The sequence below is a fragment of the Xenopus tropicalis genome, chromosome 3, assembly GCF_000004195.4.
Source record: "Xenopus tropicalis strain Nigerian chromosome 3, UCB_Xtro_10.0, whole genome shotgun sequence".
Lineage (NCBI taxonomy): Eukaryota > Metazoa > Chordata > Amphibia > Anura > Pipidae > Xenopus > Xenopus tropicalis.
The window spans coordinates 97167694-97180548 of NC_030679.2; the positions used below are offsets into that span (position 1 = coordinate 97167694).

Consider the following 12855-nt stretch of genomic DNA (forward strand, 5'->3'; position numbering starts at 1 on the left):
CTTATTAGATACTTATGGACATTCATTCCTTAATCAGTATGTATAGGCCTTAGGTAGTCTTGAATTTTATTATCCAACACCTGCAGGATCGCCATCTCTAACAGAAATGTAGGAGCTCTAAAAACCATTACCTAATATGTAATTAATAACTTAGCCAGTGACATTTTGTGGGTTTCTGACACTTATTAAAACTAGCCATAATCTAAACAACAGTTTATTTGTAATATGAATATGAATGATTATTTATAGGCGGCTTTAGCGATAATAGTGTAAAGCAAGTCTCATTTTCAAAGGTGTTTATATATGCAAAATACATTTAAATATAGCTGTCTGCATAGAGTTCTTTTACACTTGAATTTCCTTCATAGTTAGCTGTTACATTATTAGAAATCACTTTAACCTTGCTCTGGTATTTTAGCCCATCAGGATCATTTATAAATTACTCTTTTCCTCTACTTGTGTTTGTGGTGTTTAAGCTACTCCATTTTAGTTTGCTAGAAAACCGTGCACTTTATCATTGCTACTGATCACAAAGTGTAATCTCACAAACAAAGCTAATGTTCATACCATAAAAAGAGACATTTATTATAGGAACAAGAATATTTTGGATATAAACTGAGCAAATGTGTGGCTTTCCTGCTGGCTGAGAGTAATAGAGTGTGTACTTTCCAACAAAATCAGGGCAACCATTTTGACATTCATGACTCTAAATACTTTGCATGTTTTGGAACCGCTGTGGACTTGTACAGGTAATTAGTAAATAACCAATTAAAAAATTATCATGGGTCTTTATTTTTGTATCATAATTTCCTACTTTTGCCATCTGTCCCCTTTTAAGCTTTTTTTTTCAGCCAAACCTTGCTACTGGCTTTGGTTTTGTGTTCAAGAAACAGCCAATCCATAATCCCATGTGGCAAATAACATAACAGCATTACTCTAAAGCTTACAAAAACCTCATTCCCAAATTACCCAATTATCGAGAACAGTTACATTTTAGTGCTGTTGTTAATTCATCACAGTTCCATTAGCAGATGGAAATATATAATTTTTTTGTTAATGGAAAAATAGCGAATGAAGTTAATCATTTTCTGTAATACCAACAGAAACATAACTGCTTGCAATTTAAAAAAAATGTCACTTCAATACTAATTGCTAAGATTTGGTCTAATGAACATCATCCATTATGTTCTAAATGTATTTTTTTCATTCTGATCAGATGAGATGCCAGCCTTGTGCTTTGGGAATTCATAGTATACAGGTATGAACAATTCAGCCTACATTTACAGGGGTGCCCAACATAAATATTTTTGGCGTTCCTCCTTCAGCTGTTGAGGTTTAAGTTGTCATCCTATATTAGCTGGTTGGGTATCATTTTCTTCCCCTGCTCATTTACTAAGCCAAGGGAAACATGCAAAATGTTGTTTTCACTTTAGAGCATGGCCCCATGGATAAAAAAGTTCTTTTTGCTCTTTGCCATCGGCAGACCCATATTCAGAGGAGGGGGGGGGGGGGCATGTGGACTTTCCCTGGGAAAACCCCTATTTGTCCATTAGGCTAGGTAGTGCTAAGTGCTGCAATGTGCAGGAAAGCCTATGGCAGAAGTTAAATACATGGCAGCCTTGTGACTTGACAACTCTGCATTGTCAGATTTTTAGTCAAGTGCAAGGTATAGGGTGCAGCCTGCATGGGCTTTATGGGATGCAATTTTGTGTCCTTGTTTTAGCTTGGCATTAAAGATTCAAAAGGGATTTAAACTATACAACTGAAGCCTGGGGACTAGGGCAGAGAGGTGGTTCAACTTAGAATGCAAACACATTTTCTCTTTTACTTATGTTGTTGTTAAAACCAAGGATGGCATTGCAGCCTCGCCACCACCACATATAGGCAGAATGACAAAATCTTTGAATTTAATCTTTTATTTTTTTTTGTCAGCATCAGCTGCACCAGGGACTGGGGTATATGCAAGCGCATGATATCTGGCCCTCAAAAGAAAGCTGGAGGTTGTGCAGTGGAAGCAGAGATGAGGGCAGCACCCTAACGTTTATTTGCAAGGTGCTTCCATGTCATTAAGAGCACTATAAGGGAGTGCAGTTATTTTAAAGTCTGGGGGAGTTGTTAATTCTCATAGCATTTTTACTAATAACAGAGCTGGAACAGATGATATGAGTTAGTTCAAGTTTCAAGTTTATTGTCATATACAAATAACAATGAAGCATCATTACTGTAATGAAATTTAGTTTGACCCGTATTCCTCCCAACTTTACATAGACAACCTTGTTCAAGTTAGTTGAACAAGGTAGATATTGCACAACAGCTAGATAGGTGTCGAGGAAGAGAAAGTTAGCATTAATTGTAGAGACAGAAAGAATATGAGTTGGTGGTGGGGAAGGGAGAAAATGACGTGTTTGGCATGAACATGGGGGAGAAAGCAGGAGCTTGCGAGCCTTTATTTCATGATCTTTGAATATGTCTATCTATCTATCTATCTATCTATCTATCTATCTATCTATCATATGTCTTCATTTAAAATATTCACCCCTAAAACAAGAGACCTGCCTTTCATCTTTAGAGCATATATTACATAAAATTGTGTCAAACTAATGAGCTATTTCCTCCACGTTTAAAGGAGACAACATTTGGGATTCAGCCCCCAAGGTGACAAAGAGGAATTTTTTAATGATCCACATCATGCAATTTCCTGTAGCAATAGGAGAACATTAAAACTCTTGTTACTTGTTTAATGATGATGTACAACCATTAAAGATAAAAAGAATATGCTTGCATGTATAGATTTGTACAGTTATTATAAAAAGTTAATAGAACTCTCACATTCATTTTTTTTTTGCTATTATAATAGTTCTTTTAGCATTCTGTGGAAGCTGGCAAAAATATTTTAAAAAGGAATAGTTGAGGGCATGACAAATAGCAGCCCCTTTAAAACAGCAAGTTTCCAAAAAGGCTTACAGGGACAGTTCAGTGTAAAAATAAAACTGGGTAAAATACAGTAAATAGACTGCGCACAATAAAAAAAATGTTTTCAATATAGTTAGTTAGGCAAAAATATAATCTATAAAGGCTGGAGTGGACAGATGTTTAACATAATAGCCAGAACACTACTTCCTCCTTTACAGCTCTCTAAGCTGTTAGCAGTCAGTAACCAATCAGTGATTTGGGGAGGGGGGGAATATGGGACATAACTGTTCAGTTAGTTTGTATTTGAATCTGACCTGCATGCTCACAAACTAACTAAGCAGTTATGTCCCATGCACCTTGTTAGACATCTGCTCACTCCAGCCCATATACAGTAGATTACATTTTGCATAACCAACGCTATAGAAATATTTTTTATTTACCCAGTTTCATTTTTACACTGAACTGTTTGTTTAATTTGAGACATAAAAAAACTGACCTATTATGGTGTTTATATTGAAAATATCACTCTAAATTCCTAGGTTTTAGTTTTTTTGTGAAGAGCTTTACTTTGGGGTTTTCTAGATAATGGATCTTTGCTTAAAGTGCAGCACCGTAGCTTTAAGTTAGTAAAATGTAAACATATAAAATAAGAGAATTGTATGTATGTACTGTATTTGTATTTATATAGTGCTTATATATGCATCACTGTACAGCAGAGCAATATATTAATGGAACAAACAAGTCATTACAATAATAGATAAACACATACAAGTATGATAATAAATACAAATAAATACAAAGTACAGATACATTAAAGATTCTCCAGAGCTAATGGGCTTAGTTATCAATTTTCGAGTTTGTTTTTCTAAATCAAATAAACTTGCATATTGAATGGTCGCTTATTTATTAATAAGGAAAACTTGTTGGAATGAAAAACTTGAATATCTTTCGAATTTTTCGAGTTTACAAGCTCTAAAAACTCAAAAATGTAAAAAATTTGAGTTTGAGAATATGGCTTGACTTTATCCTGACAACTCTCATTGACTTCTATAGACACTTGCAAGCTTTTACATAGCTAATTTTTAAATTTGAGTTTTCAGGTTTTTTGCACCAAACATTCGAGATTTTGAACTATAACTCGAATTTCAGAAACTCAAATCGAGAAAAAAAATTGAAATCGACCGTTGATAAATCACCCCCAAGAAACAAGAGAATGGGGGTTGATGCCTGTAGGGCTTATAATCTAAATGGGGGGGGGTAAATTACAGACACACATAGGGGGATATTAAGTCATTTAACATTAATTATTTTGCCTCCAATAAAGAGTAATGATATATTAGTTAGGATGAATTACCAAATACTGTTTTAGCATTACAAAGAAAAGGGTAATAATTTAAAAATTTTTTAATTATTTGATTACAATGAAGTCTATGGAAGAAGAATTTCCCGTAATTTGAAGCTTTCTAGATAACAGATCCCATAGCTGTATTCAAATTGTACAAATAGACGGGTTAAACATAGCAATAATTAATATAAATATACCGATATGAAGATTAGGTACCTCAATGCAGTAGTTTTGCAATAAGAATTTGATGTATACTAGCTTACCTATTTATTACAAAGCACTCTTTTTTTTTTTTTTTATTACAGAGAAAAAGTGTCAGTCAAAAAAAGGAAACTGTGTGTTGCGTGAATTAGACACTATAGCTAACATTGCTATATTTTGGAATTTCATAGATCACAAAATATAGATCGACATGTATTTAATGTGACGTCTCACTAGTTATGACAGTTACAACATTATTTATCAATCTGGTGTTAACTCGCTTTCCACCTCCTTTTTTTGTTAGGCATAAAGCTTATGAACCTTTCTGATGTTATTACATCTTATGCTTGGAGGATGATTTATAACAGCCCTTGAAGGGACTGGAGTGATGTGTTTACAGTTGGGCAAGCCTGCCCAGCAGGGGCGATTCTGGACATATCGCCGCCTGAGGCGGCTCCTGGATGCCGCTCCTGGATGCCGCTCCCCAGCGCTTACCTTCTGAGCGCAGGAGCGGGTCCGGGGGCAGTGAGATCGCTAGTGCAGAGAGCGCAATTGCGCTCTCTGCACTAGAAGAGCCGAATTTCCGGTTTAAAAAGGCGCTCCTGGTAACTTTAAGAACCGGAAATTCGGCTCTTAAAGTTACCAGGAGCGCCTTTTTGCCGCCCCTGGTAACTGGGGCGCTTCTGCCGCCTGAGGCGAGTTTCTCAACTCGCCTAATGGCAGAAGCGCCCCTGCTGCCCAGGGTCGGACTGGGCCGCCGGGACACTGGGAAAAATCCCGGTGGGCCCCGGCGGCCCAGACCGGAGCGGGGCCCTTCACCCCCCAGTCCTACCCTGAGCCTGCCCTGTGGTACCAAGGTGTAACAGCCTAGTTACCAGGGTTAAACAGTTGTATTTTGGAATCTGGTGAAAATCTGTTGGTTTTAATAAAGATACAATTTTTTCCTAACTCTGCTCTAGAGAAACAATAAAATAAAAACATTCCATCAATAAACATGTTATATGTTGCAAAATCATTATCAATATATATCACCATTGCACCATTCTTAAAATCTGCAGAGGCTATCTTTGCTGGTGTGGAAATAGACATGTTTTTACTTTTTTTTTACAATTGTGAGGCGTGAAAATATTATACAGACACATTACATTGTGTTCATGCAGTGCAGTGTTCATGCAGTGAAATCATCTTTTAGATATCATTAAAGGATAAGGAAAGGCTAGTAAAGAGTTAATCTCAAACTGCAGGCATACCTTCAGTTGTCTCAATAGTGCCCTTAAGTCTCCCCATATTTCACCTGTTCAGAAGAGCTGAAGCCAAACAGGAAGAAAAAACACTGAGCTGTGTAAACAAAGTTCCCATAATGCCTCACTCCTGCAAAGACACCGAGACCAAACTGAACATGCTCAGTTAGTAAGACTATGAGTCAGCTTCCTGCTGATTGGCTCAGATCCACATTCCTAAGGGGGGGAGTGAGTTCTTAGCATTCTTGAGGGGAGGGGGGAGCAGCAGAGAGGAGAGAGCAGAAAGCTGCGTGTCTCTGGCAGAGGTAAACAGACACAACTAATCTTTTTTCAGAGAAGTCAGTGCAGCATTTCTGTGAGTGCTGTATTTACATAGACCTTTCTGATAAAGCTTACTTAGTATTTACCTTTCTTTTTCCTTTAACATAACTGTATTGATCTATACAGTCCAGCTTATAAAAACTGGATACCTATCTATGCACTCTTTGTAATTATTTATATATTTTGTTATACAGTATAGCTAAGGCCTATAAAGTCAGGGTACAAAGAAACAAGATTGTGCACCACTTCTAGATGCCACTATTTTTTTAATGGTGAAAGTCTGTTTTCTGGTATATCCATTATTTATTATTATAGCCCTGTTAACTTAGCTTTCTATATGAACAATAATTGTTTTACTGAGATTACTAATATAATATACTACTTTTTAAATAGTTTTCAGATTATTTGAATCTCTAATAAAATTTTCAGTTGCTGGTGCTTGCTGCTAGATGCATTACAGTTGCATTATCAATGAGTCAACAGGTTTGCGTACTTACTAACCTTAGTATTTAGTTTATATATAACTTGGCATACATATTACCTGATATTGTAAAAAAAATATTACATTATGCTAGACTAATCCTTACAAATTACAAAATATTTTTATTATGCATTAAAGTATAACTTTCGAATTATAGCTAACTTCATTCTTTTATTTTTCTATAGTATTTGTCAAGAAATGATGGTCATGTAAGTTGCTGAATATGGCAAATCGTAAATGTCAGAGCACAACGGCCAGCATAATGGATCAGAGACCGAGGTCTTGTCCTCCTTCTCCTCATGCCATGGACCCTGGAAGTGAAGAATCTGTTTATGAAGAAGTTATAGTACCAGACTTTAACTCACGGATTTCAAAGAGCAGACACATGTCAAACACCCAAGAAGACCATGACTGCAATGACAACAGTGGTGATGGGGACTCTAGTTCTGATTATGTGAATAATACCTCTGATGAAGAATATGATGAAGGACTTCCTGATGAAGAGGAAGGAATCACCTATTATATACGTTATTGTCCTGAAGATGACAGTTATCTTGAAGGCATGGACTGCAATGGAGAGGAGTATATTCACCATGAAGAACACCATATAGAAACTGATGAATGTGTAGAAGCAGTAGAAGATGAATGGACAGAATCCAAGACACAACAACAGCATTGTATTGATAGAGACACAGAGGAAGAAAATCAGATGATTACATTAGGGCAGGATAGCTCTTTAGAGGAACATAACCAAGTTGAGGAAGCCCATTTTAGTGAAAATGAGGAGGGATACCCGGACTACTACTCCCCAGAGGCCAATGGAAACTCACTTCCTCCATCTCCATTTCCTATAAGGAAAGGTGATGGAAATACAGAAGAACCAGAGGAGGACATTGATCAGATTGTGGCTGAAATAAAAATGAGTATGAGCATGAGCAGCATCAATAGCACAACAGACACAAGTCCAGAGCATAATGTAACAGAAAATGTTGCAAAAGATATTAAGGAAATATGTCAAAAAGTGGATTCTGGGCATTGTGCTAGCAGGCATGAAGGAAGGCCAAAGTCATTAAATATCCCCTCTGCTTCCAAACCTGCCACTGAACTGCAAAGGGGCTATAAGGCAAAATCTAGGACTCCAGAAGAAAGACAGAAGTGGGTGCCGGAACAGGTTAGTTTTCATTTTAAAATGGCCAATATTACTGTAACTATGTACATAAATACAATATATTAAAGGGATTGTGTTTAAATCACACTATTTACATTGCAAACAATTCACTCTACTATTTAAAATGTTATTCTTGAACCAACAAATGTATCTTGTTATCTTCCCATTTTTCTGCTAATAAACTGCTGGGTGGGGAGAAAAGGAAGAGGTAATGATATCACCCCAACCTGTAGTGCAGAAGTAAAGAGAGACTGAAGTTTATCACAGCACAAGTCACATGGTCACGGACACCTTTTAACATTTAACAATTAAATATAGAAAAATCTGTTTGCTCTTTTAAAAAATGGAATTCAGTGTAGGATTTTGCTGGAACATGGGAGCCTTGCCAACAACTTCTCAAAGTTTAAAGACAATGACATCTAGTTAGTCCTTAAATAGCAGCCTTGGCTCTCCTCAAATATTCCTCCTTCAGCAACTGCTCTTCACTCTACTTCCTGCATCCTTGGCAGGTGATGACCCATCACTCACAGCGTCAGTACTAGTTACTTCAGGCTGGTTTTACACAGCCTCTGTTATTCTCCCCATATGCTGGGCCTCATAGAGCATTTTGGGAGCTATGTACCTTCCCTCCAGAGTTTTTTTTTCCAACTTACTTTTTAGTAGTTTTTCCAATACATGTAAATCATAATAATTACACTGCTTACTTTATCAATATCTCCAGAGAGAAAATAAAAACACCATAACTTAACATAACTGGTAGCTCCCACCCCCCCAAAAAAAACCCACCCAGACACATCAAACTTAACTATAAATTATCAAGACTAGAAATGTTCTTCCATATTTGAGCTTCCTGTATGAACCCTCCAGGGTTTTTACAGGCACTGTGCCATAGTATATATTCCTAAACACATTTAATGGGGTCATAAGTGGTAGCCTGAATGGCAGTGACTGAAAGATTCTTTGCTGTTGTGGATACTAGTGGAACAGAAAACCAGGGAACAAATATCTTATTTATCTATAATCTTGCCGTCAGCTAAAAGGGCCAAGGACAAATTTTAATCCATAATGGAACAGCCTGAACAGAATAGACATGGCATGGATGCCTTTTCTGTATAACTTTTCTTATTTGTCAATGTCACATACATGAGTCTGCGGCTAGCAGAAGCAAATGAGATTTCCTGTCACAAATGTGGCCAAACTTGCCGACCCTCATATTCCTTTTCCCAAGATGTACAGTACTATAATTGTCTAAATAAGATTTTATCTTCTTCAATCATTGCAAGAGTTTACTACCATAGATACATTTTGTGTCACCAGTAAACCGAAACTTATAGGGTGTCATAACAATGAAATCCATTTAATTGCAATAAGGCAGATTTTATTAGTTTTGAAAAACAATAATGTAAATGTATTGTGCACATAGAGTTGAAGCTGATACTTAAGATACTAATGTAACTTAAAGACCTATGCTTCAAGATGGCACTGATAAGATATGATAAGATTAGTGCATACCTAGGAACATGATGTCCAAAGAAACATACATTTATCATATCAGTCCTTGAGCAAATGCTTATTCTGTTTCTTTTCACCATTCTTGAGAGTAGCTTGTGTTGAGTGATGGATGCCCTTTGGCAGCTTCCCAGCTAGGTAGTCCATTGGGTGTAAGAAATCATTTTTTATTACCAGGTTCTTGTCAGTAGAAAATGATCTTGGAGGACCAATGCATTAATGCATGTTACCGTTTTCACTTGAAAGTAAAAATAACTTTCATTCTTTTTATAAAAAGGAAGTTTGCAAAGATTTCATGGAATTGTGCATGCTTATTTCTTAGCTGCCACCATCAGATCATTTTCAATTATACTTTGCTGTTGGAATAGTAAAGTACATCCCAGTAATTCTTACTTGAGCACAATTATACATATAGGAAAAAAATCAGCTTGAGAATGGTAACTTTTATAAATCATTTTAAATTATTTATTGCCCTGGAATCTGAAGTGTCAGTATGGGAGGACTTGGGTGTCTTTGTGCCACAAAAACACCAAGAGAAATTGGTATCCTACAAGCAGGAAAGAAAATTGTAGCTTTAGTTACATCACCTGGGGTTCATTGTAGGTGTGAATGAATTGAACATACAGCTATAGGTAGCTTCAGAGATCCAGGTAGAATACACAACACTATGTTTTTTTACTAGACCAGTAGATTATTGCCCCTTTAAAGCACAAGTCAAGACAATTATGAAAAAGGAGAATTCTGCTGCTTCTTGGAAATTCGTCATAAGGTTTTCCCTATCAAATGTCATATATGTACTACAAGATTCCAGCACTATTCCACTATAGAAACAATTTGCCTGATTTTAGTAAGAAGCATTACTGCAAGAAACAAGGGCTCATGTATGTACACAAGTGCAGTTTTCCAATTCCCCCGCAGTCATTTGCACGGGGACCACTATCATAACAGTTATTTGCATCACAATTCTCTCCTTGCACTTATAGTATAGTTGTACTTAGCGTCGCTCAGTCCTTCCTGCCTTTTGTTCTAAATTGAGCACTGCTGCACCTATTGACTCAGGGGAACCCTAGAGCTACCGTCACCTCCTGACAAGGGGGTAGCCTCAATTGTTGAAGTTCAGTTGCACCCAAAGAATGAGGCACACATAAGTTGTGTGCTGTCAAGGTAGGTGCAGCAGAATCGTGTTAAGAATATTGCACCTTTGCGAACACAATGGCACCAGAATACTGAAAAAAGTGGTGATTGCATGCTTGAAATTACACTTTGCTCACTCACTTATGGACATAAATGTGCTCTATAATCTGTAAACCTTGTATTTAATAATTTAGGCAAGATCATTTAAGTACAGCATTTCCCAGTTCCCTCATTGAAATCATCTTGAAAACAGTATCATAGCTTCTTTGATAAAATATATACTGTACCTGTGATACACGCAGACTGATCGATAAACTGTTATGGCTTGCATTGTAAGTTTTGCATAATTCCACTGGCCTTTAGCCCAAAGCCTTTGCTTTTGCCACTATGTTCAATGGGTCCAATAATCTGTGTTCCCACAGCCCTTTCCTCCTGCATTGCCTGTGTTTGGAGACCACTTAATGGATGTAAATTAGGAACCTCAATACTTACTGCTGCTTTGCTAAAAAGCCTATAGTCTGTCCCTGAGAGATGAATTAATCTGTTTAGCCTCTTGTGTTGCTTGCCAAGGAGCTTAAAAGCTCTGTCTTTGCAGCTTTAGGAGGCTGTTTGTTCTTTTAGCAGCAGGAAGCAGACTTACATTACAAGTGGAAAACGACCATAAAATTAAAAACATTAAACCAAAAACAAGAAAAATGTAAAGGTGCTTACAAACCCTTATAAACTTTAAAATGTAAAATGCCCCTTAAAAGTTCCTTTCTCCTATAGATTTCATCTCTCTGCCAGCATCCAGTGCAAAATAATCATTTAGGTCATGGCCAGCAGTGATGTACTGTAAGGGATTTTGTGCAAGAATTCTTTGCCTCTATCTTTTAAGGAAGCGTGCTGTTACAATCATTGTTTTTATGCTCTGCTGGGTCTTAAATTCATTTTGGCATTTTTCCCAGGAAGCAGAGCTGATTTAAAAAACAAAAAAAAACCTTTATCCACAATCCGTACTGAAAAGAGAAAATAAAATAATGATAATTACTCATTTTTTTAAAAAATGCAGATACTCTGCCTGTAAAAAAAAAAGCTAAATTAATTTGGCAGTCATTTGTCACCCTGGCAGTTCTCTGGTCTCCATAAGGTAATGCTAGCGGTTCAGCAACCTTTTTACCCAGCTGAAAAGTTGTTTGGCCAATTCACTCTCATCTGGGTGCCCATGATCAGTTTAAACCACGGAGCTTGATCAGATATACTGCATCTATTGTTGGAGGAAAGTGAAGTCAGTATATAACCTTTCATTTAAAAATGACCACCTATATAGTAGTGTAAATCACCATTGTCTAAGATCTCTTTCAGCAAGGGCTAATATAATGTACTGTGTATGGGCCCACTGCAATGCCACTTATGACCTAAAGGTCCCCATTTGGCCAACACCAGTTTAAATAAGCATCTTGCACTCCAAAGTATCTCTCTATATTGGTAACTTACCAGGCATCTGCATTTATCCTTGTGGGTAGTGATGAACAAAGCTGCTCTGTATTGCTTGATGAAAAGTTGCAAAACTGCAGAAGAATTTGCAAAATGATGGAATTTGGCAGAGGAGTCATTGGGTATTTTTTCACCATGCTTTTTTCTAATGCCAAATGCATTGGGGTCAATGGCAGGCTTTTCTTGTGCCAAATGCATTGTATGTATGTATATCTTTATTTATAAAGCGCTACTTATGTACGCAGCGCTGTACAGTAGAATACATTCATACAAACAGGGGGTTATTAAGATAGATAAATACAAGGTATTACAATAAACACAAATAAATAAAAGATACAGTTGCAATAAGATAAGAGTCAAAGACACAAGAGGATGGAGGTCCCTGTCCCGTAGAGCTTACAATCTATATGGGAGGGTAACTTACAGACAGACAAATAGGCAAATATAAGTGCTGTAGGTCACAGTGGGTGACCCTACAATATAAGTGCTAGTTCCCAGATCAGGTGCTGGGTGAGTGCTCCAAAAGGTAGTCTTTAAGTTTAGTTTTAAAAAGACTGAGGGAGGATTCTCTCCGGAGGAAATCAGGGAGGGCATTCCAAATGTAAGGGGCAGAAAGGTTTTAGGTGGGAAACAGCAGTAGTAGTGGGGGGCGCAACCAAACGATTGCTCTGCGAGGAACAAAGGAGTCGGCCAGGAATGTACGGAGACACAAGAGAAGAGATGTAGTGAGGAGCAGAGGAATGGAGGGCTTTGAAGGTTAAGAGTAGGAGTTTGTAAAATATTCTTTGTTTAATAGGAAGCCACCATAGGGACTTTAGCAGGGGAAGGGCCTGAACTCTCCTGGATGAGAAGAGAAGAATTCTGGCGTCAGTATTTAATATAGACTGTAGGGGGGAAAGATGGGAGTTAGGGAGGCCGGTTAGTAGCAGGTTACAGTAGTCAAGTCGGGATAGGATGAGAGTATGCATGAGCAGCCTAGCTGTTGCAGTAGAAAGAAAGGGACGGATTTTGGCAATATTGCGCAAGAAAAAGTGACAGGTTTTGACAGTGGTGTTATATGGTCAGA

The 12855-nt window shown here is 37.4% G+C and overlaps 1 protein-coding gene across 7 annotated transcripts in view; it reads left to right on the forward strand.

The window, feature by feature from the left end:
- Positions 1-12855, forward strand: part of apba2 (amyloid beta (A4) precursor protein-binding, family A, member 2) — a 158168-nt gene that overhangs the window by 79794 nt on the left and 65519 nt on the right. For 6 of the 7 annotated variants that reach the window (XM_031899155.1, XM_031899157.1, XM_004917927.4 and 3 more), the window contains one exon: positions 6688-7673. In XM_031899155.1, the coding sequence (XP_031755015.1) occupies positions 6726-7673 (948 nt within the window). In that variant the 5' untranslated portion in view covers positions 6688-6725. Of the gene's footprint in view, positions 1-1216; positions 1259-6687; positions 7674-12855 lie in introns of all 7 variants that reach the window. The other variant, XM_018092413.2, reaches the window with a different exon arrangement.